The sequence below is a fragment of the Clupea harengus genome, chromosome 23, assembly GCF_900700415.2.
Source record: "Clupea harengus chromosome 23, Ch_v2.0.2, whole genome shotgun sequence".
Taxonomy (NCBI): Eukaryota; Metazoa; Chordata; class Actinopteri; order Clupeiformes; family Clupeidae; genus Clupea; species Clupea harengus.
Window position 1 is genome coordinate 10,789,775 of NC_045174.1, and position 21,852 is coordinate 10,811,626.

The following is a 21,852-nucleotide window of genomic DNA, read 5'->3' on the forward strand; positions in this document are numbered from 1 at the left end:
TCAATCACACGGTGCTGACCTTGAGAATGGGCCTCGTCGGAGGTGCTTCTGTGGTAATGGCAGGAGCGAGGGAGCGGAGGCAGGGAGAGAGAGGAGGGTTTTGATGAGGCCTCACAGGTCCCTTCACCTGATCGTTGTCAGATGGCTCCACCGGACCAGGCCTGGCTCCTGATTTAAAATGTGGAGCTTGTTTATCCGACGCTGGCGACCGGTGCAATGGATTGCGTTTGATGAAGTGCTCAAACGGCAAACATCTCTCTCTCTCTCTCTCTCTCTCTCTCTCTCTCTCTCTTTCTCTTTCTCTCCATCTGCGGATCTATATCTCTCTCCCTCTCTCCCTCTCTCTTTTTTTCCTCTCAGCGTGGGCATGTTTGCGTTCGTTACTTCATTTGTTTGTGTCTGTGGTTAGTGATGGAGGCTAGCAAAGGAAAAAGAAAAAAAAAAAAAAACATTGTGGCCTTTTCACAAACATCCCATCAGTGCTCCACTCGCTCTCTGAGATGTTTGCGCCCCAACACAGCCCCCCCTCCCCTCCTGATAGTATTAGTTCCAAAGGTCAAGTACAAAGGTCAAGTACATATGCTCCAGTGGCTTTCAAACAATGGCCCATTGGCTGATCCCAGAGTCAAAAGATCTGCCCAGGCGGAAGCGGCTCGGTGGGGGCCGCCCAAATTTAGCCTGTGGTTGAACAGCTCCTCTCTGTGGTGGCGGTGGAGGCCGGAACTTGTGGAACTCTCGAGCGGAGAGGAGAGCCGCGGAGGAAGGGCCCGGACGGCCTCCTCCCTCACCCAACCCATATTTTGCGAATCACTTTGAATTATAAGGTGCTAATTGACTTAACTGCGTTGTTTACACGTTAGAGGGCCCTGTAGTTCCCCCATTTGGCGTAATTACTGGGTAGTCTTCCCTAGAAAATGAGTATCCTCATGTCCCTGGCCACAGTGGCGGGTGGGGATGTGGGAAAGTCAAAGAGGTAACTTGCCTCTCGAAGCTTTTTGTGTGTGGAAGTGGGACACATGTCCATATTTGTGCTGGAGAGTAATTGGGAGCGATCTGCTTCGAGACAATATCAGTTATGTGCCCCAAGCAGTCGAGTTGTTTTGACCTTCTGTTTTTTTCTGACTAATTTGCGACGCTGCACCTGTTTCACCCCCTGTAAGCTAGTATCCGTCTGCCAGGTGTTCTGTTGTATTTTTGAGAGGAGAGAGTGTCCTGAGAGTTTGTGTGTGTGTGTGTGTGTGTGTGTGTGTGTGTGTGTGTGTGTGTGTGTGTGTGTGTGTGTGTGTGTGTGTGTGTGTGTGTGTTTGTATGGTGTATTTGTGGCTGCCATTTTGAGTGTGTGGTAAGGACGGAAAAGCTGTTCTCTTCTTCGGCGCTGAAACCTGGCGTACAACCATCTCATCTGGCAGGGAAACCCAGTCCTTCATAAACAAGGGCCTACGCAGCATGATCAAAATCTGGTGGCCCAACCGCATCAGCAACCAGCTCCCTCCTCATAGACCTGGATGGTGGCCCTGGTTTGGCCAAACATAACGGAAAGACACACATCACACAACAGGCCCCTTCAGTGGAGCCCGCGAGGCAAAATAAGGAGAGGACGGTTAAGAAACTCACGGCGCAGATCGGTAGCGGACATGATGACCGAGGCTGGTTGTAACCGGCCCTCATTGGTTCAGCACGCCCAGAACAGAGTCAGATGGAGGTCGATCGTCAGTGACCTATGCCCTACCCGGGAGTGAGCAGGCACAAGTTGAGCAAGTCACGCTGTTAGCGATCCAGCCTGCCTCCAGCCAGACAGAATTATCCAGGAGACCGACACCTGGTGTCCAGCTGTCGCTGCGCACATTAGCTGACCACTCGGCTCGAAGCACCGGATGTGTTGGGTTCAGCGTGCGTGCGTGCTCGACCTCTTGCACCGCTGCCTCTGTGGGGAAGACCGCTGAGCTGGATTGTTACTGCCACGCCAGTGGGTCCAGGCGACGCGACACAACACGACAGGCGTGACGTGATTGGGCCAGAGAACATATTTAATCCGAGCTCTAATGCGAGCAGAGATTTTTTTTAACGCCATGTCTGCTGAGGGCCTGCGGGGCCGATTCAGCTATGAGGGAGGGACGATGGTCATTACACGGCTGCCGGAGTCTCACTCTCTGTCCCTCGGACAGAAGCGCTTTAGCAACGGAATCCCCCCAGCTGTGGGGAGTGGATGGGGGGGGAGAGGGATGAGGGTAAGAGACAGAGATGGGGAGTGTGTGAGAGACGAGGGGATAGAGTGAGAGATGGATAGGGATGTGTGCGTGTGAAGATAATGGGGAGAGAGAGACAGAAAAGAAACCCATCACAAGCTCGAGGGGGTGGGGGTGGGGGGGTCCTCAGCCATTTCTAAAGCGTGCACTAACCAGGCCGCATACTGTAGTAGCCAGGGCTGAGCTCTGGGTCAAATAAGCAGCTTAGAGCCACCTCAGCAAGTCCTCTCATGTAGAGGAGACACACACTCTTACCACACTGGCTGCCTGGCATCAGCCCAAGGTTAGCAGGATTCGTGTGTGTGTGGTGAGATGTGTGTTGGTGCACATCTGCCTGCTGGATGCGGATGTGCTTGTGGTTGAGAGTAATTGACTGGACCTGTTTGAACAGTAACAGGGTTTGAGCCTCTCCCCCTGCACCATCCATTATGCAAAGCTCAGCTCAGCTCACCTCGGTGACATCTGCTGGTCTGGAGTGTATTGTCATTTAACCAAACACAACCTTCCCCATGGCAAAGAAAAGACACAAGAGAAGAAAGAGAGAGGAAAAAAAATCTGTTTCCATTTGAGTCATCAGCAGAGAGAGAGCGAGAGAGAGAGAGAGAAAGAGAGAGAAAAAAAAAAGTAAAGAAAAGAAAAAGCATTATAAAAGAAAGACAGAGAAAGGCACTCTTGAGAGATGAGAGGAGCTGATAGGATCTGTGCCTCACCGGGAGATGGAAGGGGGGGGAGGAAGAGGAGGGAGAGAAGAATGCGGAGTTGGAGAGGAGAGAAGTGCTGGCAGTCGCTCGGCAACGTGCTCTTTAATGGTGGGCTCGGGCATCTTCCCCCACAGAGTCAGAACTGGTGAACAAGGGCAGCCGGCAACCAGGGTGACTGGGTACTGTGTGGGTGGCTTTGGTGAGATTTTGGATTTTATTTATTTACTACTTATCTTTTGCCATGCGTGCCATTTGTGGCCGTCATTTGGTGATGTAGCCTAACGGCAAAAGCAAACACAACCTGAAGACATTTGCCTGCTCCTTTTCCACACCACAATCCTGAACAGTACAGTTTTATTAACTTCAGTGTCAGGAAGGGTGAGATACCAATTGAGTGCCAATATAAAACACACACACACACATAGGTGGAGATAGAGGGGAGTCTTATTACAAAATTCCTGAGATAGGGGCAGGAGGCGATGCTCTATGTGATCTCCGGTTCACGCCACACTGTGGTTCACTGGCCGTTTGAAGGGCCCTGGTTCAGAGAAAGGAATCCACTGAAATCTAGTCCAGCATCTATTGGAACCGCCGCATGGAATGTATGAAGTCATCGCTTGTTGGACAACAATCTTAGCGGCTGCTCTTTTTTCTTTTCTTTTTTTTTCTCTTTCTCACACACACACACACACACACACAGAGAGAGACAAATGCATGCACACACATGCATCGTTACCCATACAGGGAAACTCACAGTGTTTTGCCTGTCAGGCCATGTTTGTTTTATCAGTTTGGCTAGAGGATCTCAAGGTTTCTCACCTGATGTGCATCTATAGGTTGTGGATCTGCAGAGTGGGTGATATATATTCTGGGAACGCTCTGCATGGAGACGTGTCTGTGGTGCAGTTGTTTTTCTGTGGAGAGAAGACTTCCTATACTTTTCAAATTATACGGTGTGGCGTTATTCACCGTAAGTTCTCCAAGTCATATCCTGCTTTTTGTATGTATGTATGTATGTATGGAAGAGGAAGAGCTCGAATCAGAAAATAGAATCTGGTTTTGTATGTGCATATTTCAAGCCTCATACTCTCAACCTCTTTTCTTAAGAGTCAGGACTTATGAAGGAATGTGCATTGAATGCCTCCAGAAATAGGTGTCTGCACAGTCTGTCTCTTTCTCTCTCCTTCCCTCCCTCCGTCCCTCCCTCCCTCCCCTCCTCTCCACCATGCATCATGCTCTCTCTCTCTCTCTTTCTCTCTCTCTCTCTCTCTCTCTCTCTCACACACTCATTCTCTCTCTCTCTCTCTCTCTCTCTCTCTCTCTCTCTCAGCCTCTAAGCTGGGCTCTGTGTGGCTTTAACTGGGGTTTGTGCACTGAGGCATTAGGCCCCTTTGGTCTAAAGTAAGGAGCAAGGATGGAGGAAACACAACATTATGCAACTCTGTAAGAGACCTGAATTGCAGTGATAACCAGAGGTGCATTTTCACCGGAAAACACACACACACACACACACACACACACACACACACACACACACACACACACACACACACACACACACACACACACACACACACACACACACTCACACACACTCACACACACACACAACCCCCTGTTGGACAAGGCACGGGTCAGACTGCCTCATGTTCGCTTTGTATTAAAAATACCTGCATGAGCCTTGCATTAACAATTGTGCCACACGATGCACAGAAACCATCCATTCAGGAAAAAGGCACAAGTTCACTGTGATGATAATTACTTCAAAGGACAAATTTGCATGCAGCAGAGAGCTATGTCAGAGAACTATGCAGAACTATTAAGTGTTATGAGTATGTGTTGAAATTAAACACAGTTTAAAAAAAATTATACATATTTTATTGTGCTATTTCAAACAAGTATTTTTTTTTTTATTAAGTGTAACAGCATGGTCTGTTTTCTTAACCGATTTAAACCTAAAATGCCAATTTAAGCCTAAACTGTTATTGTTTGACTTTTATCCACTTATAGTATACAATCTTATTGCTTATTAAAGGGAAATCCTAAAAATCCTTTGGAATAATTATCTCTCTTAACTATAGGCACAGCTCATGGTAAACTGGTAAAGTCAGGCTCTGAGCTACGCATAGCAGTGGAATGTTTTGATTAGCTTTTGTGCTTTAGTGTTGTGCTCAATGAGTCCGTGATTGCAACAAAACATAGTGTGCTTGAAGTTTGAAATCTGTGTGCGTAGTGAGCCACACTGCAAAACAGCAGTCACTCATCCGTACAGTTTGTGTTTGGACTTGTAATGTAGTTCGAAACGTGAGACATGGGTCAAAGGCCAGAAGCGTCCATTTTTGTGTCCGCATGAATTTAAATTTACAGAAATATGTTTAAATATTCATTTTTAATTGACTTATTCAATCAGGTCATTGTTTGATGTAGGTCACCAGTTGACATCCGGCAATATATTCTGAAAGTGGAATAGGACATAAATAATAAACCTTAAGAAGAACATTACTGCTGCCGCAATCTCACTAATGTACACTCACACTGTAAGCAACACCATGTGCACTGTATTGGGTAGTGAGGCAGTATGGCAGTATAGTGTTAATGGTAATTAGGTGTACAGAGGCCCATAGTTAGAGTGTATGCGTGCTGGTGGCAGGTGCTAATGGCCGTGTGCTAATGGAGACTTACCCTCTCTGCCTGCAGGCAAACCCGGGAGCAGGAAACCCCCCCTGACTTCTTCTACTTCTCAGACTTTGAGAGGCACAACGCTGAGATAGCCGCCTACCATCTGGACAGGTAAGAGACCAGTGCCAAAACCAGGGAGGGATGGTGTGTGTGTGTGTGTGTGTGTGTGTGTCTGTGTCTGTCTGTGTCTGTGTGTATCTGTGTGTCTGTGTGTGTGTCTATGTCTGTGTCTACGCATGTACGTCTGCTTTCTTCTGTATTAAAGCTGTTCAATGTATTTTTAGCATAGACATGCATAGACACTCACATAAATGTACACTGTCCAATGTGTTCCAAGACGTATGTGTGTGTGTGTTTAAGTGGGAGGCTGATGTTGTTTATGTCCGTCTGGATCCAGCCCCCGAAAGCATGTCTCATTCTTAATTTAAACACGGGGGGACTCAACGCGATGCCTTGTCATAAAAGATCTATGTGGCGTAAATACGCACGGGCCGTGACTCACGCCGAATGAAGCCACGCCGGGGAAACGCTGCTGCCCCGACTGTTGCCAAGAACGGCAGACTAGGACTGCCCACAGGGGTGGGAGTTTTGGGAAAGTTTAAGGCACCTTTAAAGGCACACAATGAAAGCGTGTCTGAGAGGATCAGTGAATGTGCTGCCGTGAGGCTTTATTTAAAGACACACCAGAGGTATAATTAGACGGTGAGAAGTTTGTGATGTATGTAATTATAAATGATGAGACTTGATGGTGCGTCGCAGCTCGCAAGTGCTTCGATATCTGGGTGCGCTGTAATACCTTTTGATTTATGTTAGTGGCACGTAATCTGCTTCTCGTACTCAATGATGCATGTCTTTCAGCTGTTGAATTAGAGATGATTTAAGTTTCTTATTCATTATGCATGTTTCTTATACTTGGTGTGCATTGGCAGCCAGTGTGACTCGAAGGCTTGACTCGCGATCTTTGATGCTGCACTACGCAATCGCACAACCGTTATCCTGATGCGCCCGAGGCCTACACAGAAAAGATTCCTCATTCCGTTGTAAACAGCTTCTCACTCTTTGAAAGGACAAGTAACCGCTTAGTCTGGCAATACATTCCCCTTCTGTATTTTAAGCTTGAATTTATGTCAAGTCATTTGTGGTTTTATGATTCCCCATCTGGGATTTTCTAATGTAGGCTCACACTAATGTAAAGGCTTTACAGTCTCTCACAAACCCTCACTGTAAAACCCTCACAGTCATCATAGCTTGTCAGATATTCTGATCTCTCATTGAGCCTGTCATCATTCTTGTCCTTAGTAGGTGTGTGTATTTGTGTGTCTGTGTGTGTGTGTGTATCTGGGTGTCTCTGTGTGTGTATGGGTGTATAGGAGCTGTGGTAACCTATATATATATATACACCCATCCTCACACCTATATATGTATATATATATCACACACACACACACACACACACACACACACACACACACACACACACACACACACACACACACACACACACACACACACACACACACACACACACACACCCACCCTTTCCTCTGCCGCCCACAGGCCCTCTAGGCCCTCTTCCATAAACACACGTGTTACACAATAACGGCATTGAGCCTCTGGCAGCGGTGGACGCAGTGGCCGTGCCGTGCCCTGCCCTGCCGTGGGCCGGGGCGCTGCAGCACATCTGGCCCGGGGTAATACCCACTGGCTGCACACAGGCATGCGAGTGGTGGGCCGGGAGGAAACCGAGGGCCGGAGAAGAAAACTGCGGTGCTGCTAAATATAAAGCCTGTCTGGGTTAGCCAGCAAAGCGTTGGCTTTATTCCTGGTATAAATTAAAGTCCCATCGCTGAATATCCCATGTGCCCACAGCCTCTCTCTCTCTCTCTCTCTCTCTCTCTCTCTCTCTCTCTCTACAGGCTGTTTTTTTTCCCTCTTCTTTCCTCTTCCTCCGTGATTCATTTTCGTGTGTTATTTATTTATTTCTCCACCAAACCGGATCCTGATGACTTGCTGTGGTATTAATTATCTGATTAGACAGCGGAAGCTGATCAAACCAAAGGAAATGTGGGCTGCTGAGATCGGGGGGAGTTTGGCAAATGGAGGTGGCAGAGAGGTGCGGGAGAGAGTGGGGAAAGTGGAGAGAGAGGGGTGGGGGGGGGTGAGAGGGAGAGAGTGAGAGAGGGAGAGGGAGGGTGAGAGGGAGGGTGAGAGGGAGAGTGAAAGAGGAAATGGAAGGCGAGGCTTGCTCTTATATCTGTCACAAACTCTTCCATCCTCCCATTTTGAACCGCGCTGCTGTCTATATATAGGACTGGGAGTGTGTGTGTACGCGTGTGAGGTGGGTGGAGGAAGTACGCTTGGACACAAACACACTCCCCTCCGTCCACACACACACACGCGCGCACACACACACACACACACACACACACACACACACACACACACACACACACACACTCACACACACATCATATGTGTCTACATGACAAGTGCAATTAGTCTCCCCCTAGGCTTTCATCCGCTGCCGGCCTCTCCATTAGGTGTTTTCCAGGGATGAATTTTTAAAGTAACCGTGTCAGCAGGCCTCACAGCCCCGGTGCCACACATGCATAAAATCAAGTGGTAGCACGCACTTAGGTCTTTCCAACCGCCGCATGGATCAGTACAGGCAGAGACCCCCCCCCCCCCCCCCCCCCCACCCCCTCCCCAGCACACTGCAGGTCTGAGAACACAATGCACTAAACAGATATGTGCATTCAAAACTGCAACTGTGGGCTGTGTGGTATTAATGAGTAATCACAGTGTTTATTAGTGTGCGCCCTGTATAGACAACCTTCAGACATCGCTGATATGATGGAAGGCGTCGTAATTTTATCTCGCTGTGTTTTTATTTGGGCTGTCAGGGTGATGAGTGAGATGACAATTAAAATGTCACGAGCAAATGATGTGGTAGATGTTTCCCTCCTGTCTGTCTGAGAAGTTTGAGTTACAGTGGCAGAGAACAACACTGGAATCCTAATCGTCCTCTAATGGCCTCCTGGTGCATTGTAATTCAGTTATTATTTTGTCACGTCGAAATTATTCCCGTCATTATCTGCCAGGAGAGTCCCAGATGAGTTGTGATTGATTTGAGCACATGACAGCCAGGGAGAGATTCATTGGATCGGGCGACCTGGACTCCACCCACTGGTGATAAGCTGTGCGTTTGTTTCCCCCAAAGATCGGCATTATAATGCCGACAGAGGCGGCTTGTGTTTGTATTGTGCCGCTGTATGTGTGCTCCACAGCGTGTGTTTTGGCTCTGTGCCAAGTGCCATCACCCACACACACACACACACACACACACACACACACACACATAAACACACACTCTTTTTCTCTCTTTCTCAGCTACAATCACTGCCTTCTGCCTTTTGAACAGAATCTTGGATTTCCGGCGAGTTCCTCCAGTGGCAGGAAGGTTGGTGAACATGACGAAGGAGATTAGGGACGTGACACGAGACAAGAAGCTCTGGAGGACCTTCTTCATATCCCCAGGTATTGATCCAGCTGCGGTAAAACGCTGTTTTCATCTGGAAAGAATCTGGACTGAAACATCAGTTCAGCCAATTCAGTTTGTCAACACTAGAGGGCGATATTGATACAGCTGTCCAAGTTTTCTCTTGCATGAAAAGATTCACCCATACATTGAGTCCCCAGTTTCACAAGGAAGCCACGTAATTCCATTTCATTGACGGAGTGAATGATGAACACAAAATGTCTTATCATATAGACCTCCATGGAGTCCAGTATTTCAAAGCAAATGTCAAAAACAAATGGCTTTTGAGGCATTCTAAAATCCAGCTCTAAATAGGGCAGCTGGCATTTCTCAAGAGAAAAGGCGAAATAACGACAGCATGGCCCACTTCTTAGCAGCAATTGGGCTTAATGCGGATGTCAGGATTTCCGAAGTCACCCGTCCCAAACGTATGGCTGTACTCACATCTGTTCACGCCGGATTAAGTCCTGTCCTCAGGGGGGGGAAAGCCTAAACAAAATCAGCACTAACATCCCGGCCCCAGCTTGCTCAGTCATGCCAGAGGAGAGACTCTTTAGGAATACTGTGTGTTAAACAGACGATGTGGGAGTTGTCATATTGATCTGTTGATAATGGTGTATTTTCATATCTCCTTGTCTCCAGCCAATAATGTGTGTTTCTATGGCGAGTGCTCGTACTACTGCTCCACGGAGCACGCTCTGTGTGGGAAGCCGGACCAGATCGAGGGCTCGCTGGCCGCCTTCCTGCCTGACCTGGCTCTGGCCAAGCGCAAGACCTGGAGGAACCCGTGGAGACGCTCCTACCACAAGCGCAAGAAAGCAGAGTGAGCTTCACACCCACACTCCACAATTTAAACATTTTCACCCTTTGCCAATTTTGTAGCCAATGTTTTATTATTGTGAGGCAGATAAGGATGCTCTGTTATTATGCTAATTATTTAGCATCCTTTTCTTTGCTTCCTTTTTGCATGTGCTTTTAATTAAAAGTATCACCAATTTGGCTATGCTTACGTCATTTTGGTTGATCTGACACTTCAGTCCCACTGAATCATTCGATGAGCAAACCTGATTCTTGGATTGCCTTCCTCGCCCGCAAACACATACCTCTTAATTAGCCACAGGGGGGGGTGTGACATCTGCAGATGTCTTTGACACAGATAAATAGTTGTCAGCGGAAGCATCTCACGTCAGATGGCTCTTCATGGTTTAGGGAGCCCCCCCCCCCCCCAAACACACACATGCCCCCCCCCCACACACACACACACACACGCCCCCCCCCACTGTGACACTGACGTCGACCCCCTGAAGGGGCAACAGATCCATCTGGGCCGGTTATGAGCGTGCTCAGTGGGAACAGATCCGCCTTCTGCCTCCTGCACGCCTCAAACAGGAACAGCAGGAGGCAGCGTTTTGTGTCGAGAGCCACGAGACCACATGTTGACCACAGGGGGCGCCAGCTCTCCACTGAATAGAAGAAAATGAGCGAAGGAATTTCAGTCAATGAATGAGCTTTTTTCAACCCAAATTGTCAACCTGTGAGTCACCACACAATGACACCGAGATTTCATGTAATCGTCCCCTCTTGATCCTGGTGGTGGGAGGGCGTCTGAAAGTGAGAATATGTGTCCTATTCACTGTAATGATGCACCTTTCAGTGGGGAGAATAACAGTGATTATCGGTTTGGGAGGAGATTCCACTAGATATGGTAGCTGCTCTTGAACCGTGATTGCTGAGAGTGTGTTTAATCATCCCTTTGTGTGTGTGTGTGTGTGTGTGTGTGTGTGTGTGTGTGTGTGTGTGTGTGTGTGTGTGTGTGTGTGTGTGTGTGTGTGTGTGTGTGTGTGTGTGTGTCTGTTTGTTTGTGTGTGTCTCTGTGTGTGTCTGTCTGTGTGTGTCTGTGTGTATCTCTGTGTGTGTGTGTTGTGCAGGTGGGAAGTAGACCCAGACTATTGTGAGGAGGTCAAGCAGACTCCCCCCTACGACAGTGGAACACGCCTGCTTGACATCATGGACATGACCATCTTTGATTTCCTCATGGGTAAGACCATCCTCACGGTGCCCACAGGACAAAACAATCAAACACCTCCTGATCTACCTGTTCTACATAGACCGACAATATTATCAGCCAAACTACTGAAAGTACTTGCTGAATATTTGTATACTGCTGTCTGTTTCAAGGCTAACAAAGATGGAAGTTTAATGCGTGGACTAAACAACTACGTGACATTTATGCTATATACAGTGATGTGTATGTCTTCTGTCTGTTGTGCTAAATGTTATGGTAAAACTCATGACTTCACTTCTCCCTCAGGAAATATGGATCGCCACCACTATGAGACCTTTGAGAAGTTTGGGAACGAGACGTTCATCATCCACCTGGATAATGGAAGAGGGTGAGTTTCAGTGTGCCCTTCCATTTTTCCTTATTATCAACACTGTCTGTGTTAGGTGGCATTTTAATTGACAGGTTTTTTCACACACATTTTTAATTGTAGGTTTTTTATTCTGTGTGTGTGTGTGTGTGTTCCCCAGGTTTGGGAAACATTCCCATGATGAGGTGTCAATCCTGGTGCCTTTGAGTCAGTGTTGCAGGTAAACTCTTTACCACCGCTGAATACCCTTAATGGACCTTAATGCTGTTATAGTTCACACTAAATACGTGCTCCATTCAGCAGTAACAGACTGGTCAAATCTACATTGTTTTTTGTTATTCGTCTGAGCAAAGAGTGAATGAGATGTTGTTTTATTGTTGTAGTTACTGATTTTGTGTTTGAACAGTCTCTTGCAGCAGTAAGTAAACAAGTGCTTTAAGAGCTTAAAAGGGTTTGGGTTGGGTCCCATCTCTATGTCTTTTAGCTCACATATTCATTCATACTTATTCATGTAGTGAATGCATTTGAGATCAGTTTCAAAAGCCTGACTTGGATAACACGGCATATGTGGTATAGAGTATTGTTGTTGTTATTATTATTATTATTATTATAATGATGATGTGCTTCCTTTTGAAAAAGCGTCTGTGTGATGACGGTGCTCCTGTGCTCCTGTGCTCCTGTGCTCCTCCTCAGGGTGAAGAAGTCGACGCACCTGCGCCTCCAGCTGCTGGCCAAGGAGGAGCTCAAGCTGAGCACGCTGATGGAGGAGTCCCTGCAGCAGGACCGCCTGGTGCCCATCCTCATCCGGCCGCACCTGGAGGCCATGGACCGCCGCCTGCGCCTGGTGCTGCAGGTGCTCTCCGACTGCGTGGAGAAGGAGGGCTACGCCAGCGTGGTGGAGGACGACCTGAGCAGCACGGCCCAGACCGCGGCGGGCGCTGCTGCCGCTGCCGCCGCTCCCCTCGCGCCCACCACCACGCAGAGGAGGTAGTAGACCCGGTGGGACGAGACGGACTGCTTCTGCAGGACGGCGGGTCTTTAGTCCCCCCCAATGCGGATGCCGACGTGGAGGCGAGATGGGGGTTGTTTGTGGACTAGCGAAAGTAAAGACGCTTCTTTGTTCTGGGGCGAACCTTGTTTATTGTGTTTGTTTTGAATTCAGTGAATTCCATAAGACTCGGTCATGCATTCCTCAACTGCCTGTGTTTGTTTGTGTGTGTGTGTGTAAATGTGTTCATGGGTTGGACACACACACACACACACACACACACACACACACACACACACACACACTGGCAGTTGCAAAAAGCGAAAGGGAGTATTTTGGATGGAGTCGTCAATATTCCTGAAATTCGTCGTCTTCACACTTGACATGTGGAGAGAGCAAGACACTTCTTCTCTTGTTGATATTTTTGTTGTTGTTGTTGTTGTTGTTTTTCTAATTTAAAAGAGCTTTGATTGGAGCGCAGGTTTGCTCCGACATGTCCATACAGACGTGCACCAAATATTCCTTTCTCTAGAATTGTATTTATTAAGTGTCATATTTATTATTTCAAAGAAAGAAAAAAAAACGATTGACACTTTTATTTCAAGATGGCCTGATAAGCCTTATGATTTATTTTTTCTTGGGGGGGGGGTCAACAAATCAACTCAACAGAACGGTTGTCTATGTGCAGTCTCTGCAGGTAGAGGTTCAGTGCCTGTTTGGATTCTGCCGTCCAATACTAGCTGGATTTAAAGGTTTCTCGTATTTACTCTAACAATATCCACCCCAAAGTTCACAGTTCAATGTGAGAACTCATTTAGGTGGTTGGATCACCAGTTCGGCATCACATCTCGGGACAGAATTGCTTTCATTGTTTTAACACCAGTATAAGAGTACCAAAGGCTTGTGTTTGTTGAGAGGGTTGTTAACACGGTGACATGGGTCCCTGACGATCGAAAGGACTGTACCTAGTAGTACAGGCAGAAGAGGCTCTTAAAACCGATGGTCACAGATCTACATGGAGGTGTGCTTGATACCATATCAAGGATTCGTTTCAATCTACTCTTGGTCCTCCTCAACAATGCTCAACTCCCATTTCAGAGGGAAAGGTTTAGCCCAATGTATGTTTGTGAAATGCCATGTCATGTGGGATCACTTTAATGCTAAATGATTTTACAGGGTAAATTAGTGGAATTCCAGCCGTGCCATGGATTTCCTCATGGTAAAACAGGCCAACAGCAGAAACAATTAAGTAATATTTTGGTCACAGGAAACATTGCAATTGTACTCTAGAACTGGTTGTGATAAATGGATAGATTAGTGTTGTCACATGGCTACAACCAGTGCCATTTTTTTTTTTTTATTACGGTGTCTGTATGTGGTGTGACCACAGGATTTAAGAGTCAGATTTTCAATGAGACTTGAGAGGCTCTTAATAGGAGGACAAACGTTCTTTGATGTTATTCCAAAAGAGATTATGTTTTTTTTTGTTTTTAATCATGTGCCTCAGTAAAACATCTGTAGTTATGAAGACTTCATAAACACTACAGTCTAATCTCAAAGGACAACCTCAGTCATAAACCTTCCTTTGTGACATGGAAAATTTGCTTTAAGTCAAAGACAAAACAGGTCAGCTCTCACTACACATATGTAAGCGAGTAAGCCACTGTCAGTTGTAAACCCAAGTCATCTGAGCTTTTTCCTGCTTCCGACCAAAATGTGCTATGATGGATTAGTAGCCTGTATCCCAGATCATAGAATAACATGCTGTTATGTTTGTGTACAGTTACTTTGACTTTTGTAGACCTCTGGTTAAAAAATGGAATTATAACCACAAAGATTTGTTGAAAGTCATATATTTCAGTCACATCCTCTCAGTCAGTTTGTACAGCTTAAATGAAAAACAGTTTTATCATACTCATACTCAACAGTTTATTTAAACAGTCTTACTTTTTCTTTTTCATGGCTTTGTTTTAGCATATTTGCACAGAAGATTTTCATTCCAAGACAATACAGTCTTAAGTCCACTCATGCAAATCTGGTGGCCGCATAGCTTTATACTCATTCAGAATCATATTATGTTGGTTATGCTCGCACTCACGTCAGTTCTGCAAGGTTCACCACACCGCTACGGACATTGCTTCTCCATATTATACCATAGGCTTTTTCCATTACAAAATGTAATTCATTTGCAGTATAAAATACAGTTGATGACTTTAAAAAAGATCTTTTTTCTAAGTTGTTTCTTAAGATAACTATGATGTACAGATATTCATAATGATATCCGGTGGCGATATCATTTTAATAGTAGAGAGCGCTATTCTAGTGAACACATTTCAGTACTGCTGAATACATATGTAGGTATGTGAATCCAGTGCCTGTGCAATGATAGGAATACTTGAATGTTTTTGGGTTAAAGGTGATTTTAAGAAAACAACGAAAAAAATGAAAACATGGTGAACGCTATACTGGGGTTAGGTGTTACATTTTTTGGGGATGGGGTGGGTTTGCCCATCTTGGGGGCACTTTTAGCCAAGAACACAACCTACATTTTCTGTTTCCTGACTTTTCACAACTGTGTTTATTATTCAGAATACTTTGACAACATCATGGACTATTTTGGCAGCCATTTGCTTCTCTACCTTTATGTGTTGTTTCTGTGGAGATTTTTTTTGTTTTGTTTTTGCTACATGGTAAAAGTGCAATAAAACAAAATGGGCAGAACAAATTTCTAAACTGTCTACTCTTTTTCTGTCACTCTATCTAGGACATGTTCAGTTAAAGCTGTTGAGAATAACAGTTCACACCATAGGATTACATTTATACCTAAATGAAATGTTATATAAATGTATAGAATTATTTAAATATGAATGCATCATAGTTACTTGCCAACACCGACATTTTAAGTCTGTTAAAACCAAGGTTTCAATCAAATACTGTCACTTGGTGTGATCAAATTAGTCATCACTAGTTAATGGATTAGATTAGAGACAGTTCTGTGTAAATAATGGATTTTTGCCCACCATAGGCCTGCCATATTTTCTAGAAGTCATTAAGTTCACCACATTTAAGAGTAACATATTCATTCCTTTTAAGTAGCTTACTACAGTAACCTGCAGTAAACTGTTTTTTCAGTTATTGAAACAAATTGAAGAGCTTTATCCAACACCAGTTTAAAGTAAACCCTGTACAGCAATACATATCACCAGAAACCTTTTTCTTGAAGTAATGTATTTCTGTTTGGATTTCTGATGGGTATAATGTGTACTGAGATAACAAAAATCTTCTTTTTCTTACAATACAGTCCAGATCTTGTGATCTTTATTTTGGAGATAAGACAATTATCTTATGTTTATATGACATGTTTGGAATTCAACATCCTGATGGATATTTTCTGTTTCCATGACCTTTTCATAGCCTCTACTGCCCGCGGCATCTGTTCCGAGGCACGAATAAATAATGTCTCCCAATCGTGAAGGACGGAAGTGCATTTGTGGTTAACATCTGAGGGGACAGGGACCTTAAACCAAACTACCGTAATCATGGAAGCCGCAGACAGTCCGGCAAAGGAAACCGCGTCATGGGAACGCACCAAGGTTCTCCAGACCTTATCAGATCCAAAGCTAGTCTGGGCGCACTTCGCCTCTGCTAAGAATACACAGCTGTCCTCGTGGGTATGTTTCAATTGTGGAGACCAGCAACACACACAATTTCAGATATCAATCAATAAGTGATAGCACACCTTTAAACAACCAACTCTATGAAATGTAAGCAGCCTGTAAGATTACATAATTGTTCAGGATCGAAATATTACCTTTTAGGCCACCATTCCCTGTCCATAAATCTAAAGCTCTTTGCAGTTTGTGTTTATTGTTTAGACTCAAATTAAATCAGGGTCATGTAAAGTCTGCTATTCAGAGGCCGCTGTGCGCAATGCTGGCCATATTAAACTCAACATTCGAAATCACATTTTGGGCAGACAAAACAGTGGCAGTCATTGAGTTACGAGCAATGGTCTGGAAAAAGGAAAGCAGCCCTACGCTTTTTAATTGCTCATGTCGCGCCAAAGCAACCTAGGACCACTGCTGCAATCTCACCGCTAGATCGTAGGCCACACACGGAGACCCCATGCCGCAGGCTGTTTGAATCGCCCAGTGCTCCCTGACAGTACTCCCTCCAATGCTCCGTTGCAGTTCTTTTGAACACATCAGTCCCTTTTAGTCACGGAAACACAATTTATAGGCAATTATACTGAATTATAGATTACATCTTAACTTGGGTTGTTGACCGAAAGCTCTGTAATTCCTGCACAAAACTTTGTCTTGGGAGCAGTAGAAACAACTCAGCTCAAAGAGTTGGTGAAGATACGCGCGTCCTATGTTTGTTAATGTTTGATTCTTTGTTTAATTGTTGTTTGCTAGATTCGGGCTATAAAAAGAAGCATAACAAAACAAATAGTCCCGGTAAGACGGTCTCAAATAGAACTGGACCACCCACAATCAAAGAGTGCGTATGACCCTGTTTGATCACGCCCCAAGTTCAGATGTTCACGGGAGCTGGCCAAGTCCCGTTATCAGCGCTTGACCAACTACCGGTGAGCAAAGCTGGGTGTTTCCCAAAGCTAGTGATCAGCTGCGGGAGGTGGACTTCATTCCTCTCCAGCGAGAGGTTGGCTGGCGTTCTTATTCAACACAAGGGCGTCACTGGTGTTTGTCAAAGCGACTTTTTCTTCCTACTAAATTCTAATTGAAGGAGACAGTTCCCAACGGTGTCGCTCTGGCAACTAAATTATGTTTGATAATTCACAGTATCCATATAATTGTTTTAATTATGATGGAGATGGCTACCCCCCATGTAGCTCTGATGAGGAGAAAAAAATATGCAGACCTGCCTACAGGTAAATTATTTTCATTGTATGCTTGCTGTGTTTCATTATGGGCTTTCTGAAGTTTTTATTTCATGTCTTCTTGATGTTTTTCTCAGTTTTGTCCTATAATGATCCATTGCACTTTACACAATTTAACATGAATATTTTGAATTCATATTTACATTTTTACATATTCTACATATTTTACATATTTAAACACATCAGTGTTGAAGTTTAGATGTTTTTGTTTTAAACCATTTTTGTCACATATTGCATACATTATAATTTAGTTTTATCTTTTCATTATTTTGCCATTAATGCTTCATTTCTGACCCGTAACGCATGACAGTGTGGAATAACATAACCGTATGTTCTCCGCTCCTCCTCGCCCCCAGTTACATTGCACTTATAGCCATGGCCATCCAGCAGAGCCCCGAGAACAGAGTAACTCTGTCAGGAATCTACGAGTTCATTATGAAGAGGTTCCCTTACTACAGGTCCAACCAGAGAGCCTGGCAAAACTCCATCCGGCACAACCTGTCTCTCAACAGCTGCTTCATCAAGGCAAGGGCACCTTCTCATTTCAGGTTATCAACCTATGCTGAGTGCTTCATCATTATATCAACAGCTATTTGATGTGTGTTGCCTGCATTATCCATATAAAACCCACACCTTTTGTCACCAGATTACAGCAGCATATTTATCATGTTTTCATTACTTTTTTCACTGGATTAACCAATAAGGAATGGACCTCCAGAGCTTCAGACTAAGTCATTCAATCCAATAAAACCAACTATTATATAATTTTTTATATCCTAAAAGTATTAATACTTCTACAATGCACATACATACACTACATTTCTCAGTTGTAATTTTGTGCTTTGTTGCTGCACAGGTACCCCGCACAGAAGGCAACGAAAAGGGAAAGGGAAACTTCTGGACCTTTGCCTCGGGCTGCGAGTCCATGCTGGACCTCTTTGAGAACGGGAACTTCCGCCGTCGCCGCCGCCGTCGCAACCTCAAGGTGGGCTTCCGCGAGCCGACTAACGCCTTTGCCGCCGCCGCGGATGCCCCTCGGCCCCGGGACTCCGAGCCCTTCTGCCCCTCTGCCCCCTGTGACAGATCAGGCCAGCTCAACCCGGCACTGAGCAAGCCTGAACCAGAGATCAAGTTCAGCATCGACTACATCCTCTCCACCCCAGACCCCCACCCAGGGTTCAGACCCCCTCACGGCGGGGCTGCCGGACCCTCCATATCGCTCTTGGAGCCCCAGCATCTCAACTTGCACTTCTGGACCCTGTGACTGTCCCCCATGTCTGGATATTCATCTCTTTAGCAAGACAAATCTGAGGAAACAAAATCAGATGTGGGAGTGCACAGACTTGTGTTACGGTAAACACTGTAGAGATGTACAGTAGACATATAGAGACTATATCCTGTGAGAAAACATATATGTTCCCATGCTGTGCTGAAGCTATTAGTGCTGTTAGTGTGGGTGGTCGCCCAATTGACCACATATAGACCGCAGTCATTAATGTAATAGGGTAAGACAGACACATTCTTTTACTGATAGTGTGGTTAAAGAGCAGTCCTGGAGCATAGTTAACTAATGTTTTACCCTACAGTGTGGTTAAAGAGCAGTCCTGGAGCATAGTTAACTAATGTTTTACCCTACAGTGTGGTTAAAGACCAGTCCTGGAGCATAGTTAACTAATGTTTTACCCTACAGTGTGGTTAAAGACCAGTCCTGGAGCATAGTTAACTAATGTTTTACTGATAGTGTGGTTAAAGACCAGTCCGGGAGCATAGTTTCATTCATGTCATCTCACCATGTTCACCATCAGAAGAACATGGTTACTATCAGAAGTATCACTGTGTCCAGCATCAGGGCAAAGCTCTATTTTGTCCCAAAAGTCCTAAATGTTTATCTCACCGACTAAAGCCCAAAGCAGTCTACGGGATCTATTCATTCTTAAACAAGGTAGTTAAACATGTTCATACAATATGTATGTATGTAGTCATCAATATGTTGTCATTGGTATCATCACAGATCTACTAAATTTACTAAAATACAGAATGGTGACAAATTTATTAACATGCTCAAAGATAAAACGGTTTAAGTCAGGACAGTGGGTCTTATATACACAGAAAGACTTCAGTGGAAACAGAAAATTACTTTGTAAAATGGAGGGATATGATATGAGACATTGTTATTTTCAATGACAATGATAGGGAATATGAGACATGTTGTTTTCATTCCGTTTTATGAGTTTTGTCAAATAACAGCCACATTATGCAATGCAGCCAGCTTTATTTTCAGCTAGGCTCTGTAGTGTCTCCTGGGTGTTTCTTTCAGAGTCTGGACATTTGTCTTGGAGATGTGTTATTGCAGTTCCTTAAAAAAAAACACCTTGTATTATGAAACACTGATAGTAGTGTAGTTATGTCTGCCAAGAAGGAAAAAATAATAAGTTGAATAACCACCATGTTTATGTTTACACCAGGGCTTATCTCCAAACACCATGATGTTTACAGCTTATGAGTAGGCCAAACTGTTCTGATGCGCATTAAATATTGGTGATTTATTTAAATAAGTTATGTCAAAAATAAAGCTAGGTAACACTGTGGTCTTGTTCCTAGAGGATTTAGATGTGGAATTGGGTGGTTCTGCAATGAAAAGTTGATACAACTGAATGTTCAGTTACGGCATCACATTTGTAAAGGAAGTGTGTATTTGTTGTATTATAAACAGTTGTTTGAAACGATGTATGTACCAAAGACCAATGTTGGGGCAAAATTGGTTTAAGAGCAGATAATTGTGAGTGTTTGGCATGTGTGGTCAAAACAATCAGAATTCAAATAAATGAACACTGTTTCAGTATAAAAAAATAGCCACAATTGCGGATTCTTTGACTGTAAAACATTTGGTATCATAAGTGACTGTAATTGTCAGGTGATAAATATTGGTTGAACACTAAGGAAAACGCCTGGGAAATGGCACAAACTGCATGCATCAAATAGTCCAAATCAGTGACAATTAACATATTGAAAATCAATCCAGTCCAACCTTTCACAAGTCTCTATAATCTATCTTATTGACCTTTTCAGTTTGCTTGGAACCCAGACCTTCCAAATTTGATGCAAACACTCCATTAAAATATAATCCTCTCATAAAGGCTGGAGTTCACAGAAAGGAGTCCTGTTAACATTTATTTCCTTTTCCAGGTGTATCAATCATCGCTTGCTTTTGTACTCGTGAAGGGACATTTTACAATTTAACCTTTATATTATGGTGTGACTACATCAGGAGAGGTTTTCAACGCACTTAACATGAGTGGCATTTAATATAGCGTTACACTTGCAAGGTGAGCCGGAGATGTGACCTTATTCAAATCCCGCTGCCACGACAACACCTCTCCCGACGCAATTATAATTAAACGGCCTTATGCCGGCTTGCAAATCCTCTGATCGATCATTGATATCACTGGTAATATCACACTGCCCCCCAGCGAACGTCTAGCACCAGAGCTGTTATGGATCAGCAGGTTTCTATTAACAGAGCCGGTGATGTGGTGGGCTGTGCCGTGGATATATTTGGGTAAATTAACTTAGCATAAAGTGCTCCAAGGCTCAGGCTGTGAAAAACGCACTGGGACACAGAGTCTAGTGTGGAACAGGCCAGGCATAATGCAAACTGTTTCTCACATGGAGTCAGCCGGGTGCTTTGCCTTTCAGAAAACTTTGATGTTTTTCTTTAATAATATTTTTATTTTATACATGTATATGCGTGTATGAAGAGAGGGCGTGTGTGTGTGTGCAAATGTATTATAATCGAGCATTATTTACTGTAACAATTATTAACTGTATTGCCTTTTCTAAATAATGTTTTGCTGTGGCTGATTACGTTGACTGGTGATGGAGTCGTAGAGTTGCAAGGCTGAGATTAGAGGCTTACGGCTAAGAGGCAGCAGCGTTGGGGAAGGAAATTGAGAAATCAGTGGTGTGCAACGCCAATATAGCCCATATCGTAAACACATAGTGCTAATTTGATCCAAAAGTGTTTGTACTTTGTAATTGGATTCTTGCCGGAACATAATTGCTGAATGATGACCAAGATGAATCTTATGATAAACATTTGCTTTTTAAAATACACTAAGTGTGTTTACTTATTGAGAGGGTATGTATTTTCTCTGGTCTTGATTATAAAGCATCACTTCCTTAAGGTGTGATTGTTTAAGAGAGGCATAGGTAGGTGTGAGATATCCAGAGACAAGCATTAATATTAACCAACACAACTAACACATTCAGGGATATTGATGTTAGAATAACAAGCTCAGCAACGCAGCTCAATTTTACTCAGGGTACGCAGATTTGGAATTTTACATTTGTGTTTTTAAACGAATTTAATTATTGTCGAATAGGTGTTGGTTTAGATGGGTGCAGCACTTAGTTTGTGCAATGCTT

The 21,852-nt window shown here is 44.4% G+C and overlaps 2 protein-coding genes across 2 annotated transcripts in view; both read left to right on the top strand.

Moving 5' to 3' along the window:
• The window catches only part of fam20cb (FAM20C golgi associated secretory pathway kinase b), a 38,996-nt gene extending 23,747 nt beyond the window's left edge, over positions 1-15,249 (top strand). Inside the window, exons 4-10 of the mRNA XM_012814458.3 lie at positions 5,645-5,737; positions 9,048-9,163; positions 9,807-9,987; positions 11,093-11,202; positions 11,476-11,557; positions 11,697-11,756; positions 12,230-15,249. Coding sequence (XP_012669912.2) covers positions 5,645-5,737; positions 9,048-9,163; positions 9,807-9,987; positions 11,093-11,202; positions 11,476-11,557; positions 11,697-11,756; positions 12,230-12,527 — 940 coding nt within the window. The 3' untranslated portion in view covers positions 12,528-15,249. The remainder of the gene's footprint in view (positions 1-5,644; positions 5,738-9,047; positions 9,164-9,806; positions 9,988-11,092; positions 11,203-11,475; positions 11,558-11,696; positions 11,757-12,229) is intronic.
• A 1,899-nt stretch (positions 15,250-17,148) lies between these two features.
• Positions 17,149-20,277, top strand: foxl3 (forkhead box L3). Its single transcript, XM_012814615.3, has 3 exons — positions 17,149-17,418; positions 17,784-17,952; positions 18,284-20,277. Exons 1-3 carry the CDS (start codon positions 17,312-17,314, stop codon positions 18,689-18,691), a joined length of 684 nt encoding a protein of 227 aa, XP_012670069.1. The 5' UTR covers positions 17,149-17,311; the 3' UTR covers positions 18,692-20,277.
• The last annotated feature ends 1,575 nt before the right edge of the window (positions 20,278-21,852 follow it).

Coding starts and splice junctions, on each gene's coding strand:
- foxl3 (XM_012814615.3), top strand. CDS start 17,312: ATGTTTGATAATTCACAGTATCCATATAATTGTTTTAATTATGATGGA. Junction 17,419..17,783: donor ATATGCAGACCTGCCTACAG/GTAAATTATTTT, acceptor CCTCGCCCCCAG/TTACATTGCACTTATAGCCA. Junction 17,953..18,283: donor TCAACAGCTGCTTCATCAAG/GCAAGGGCACCT, acceptor GTTGCTGCACAG/GTACCCCGCACAGAAGGCAA.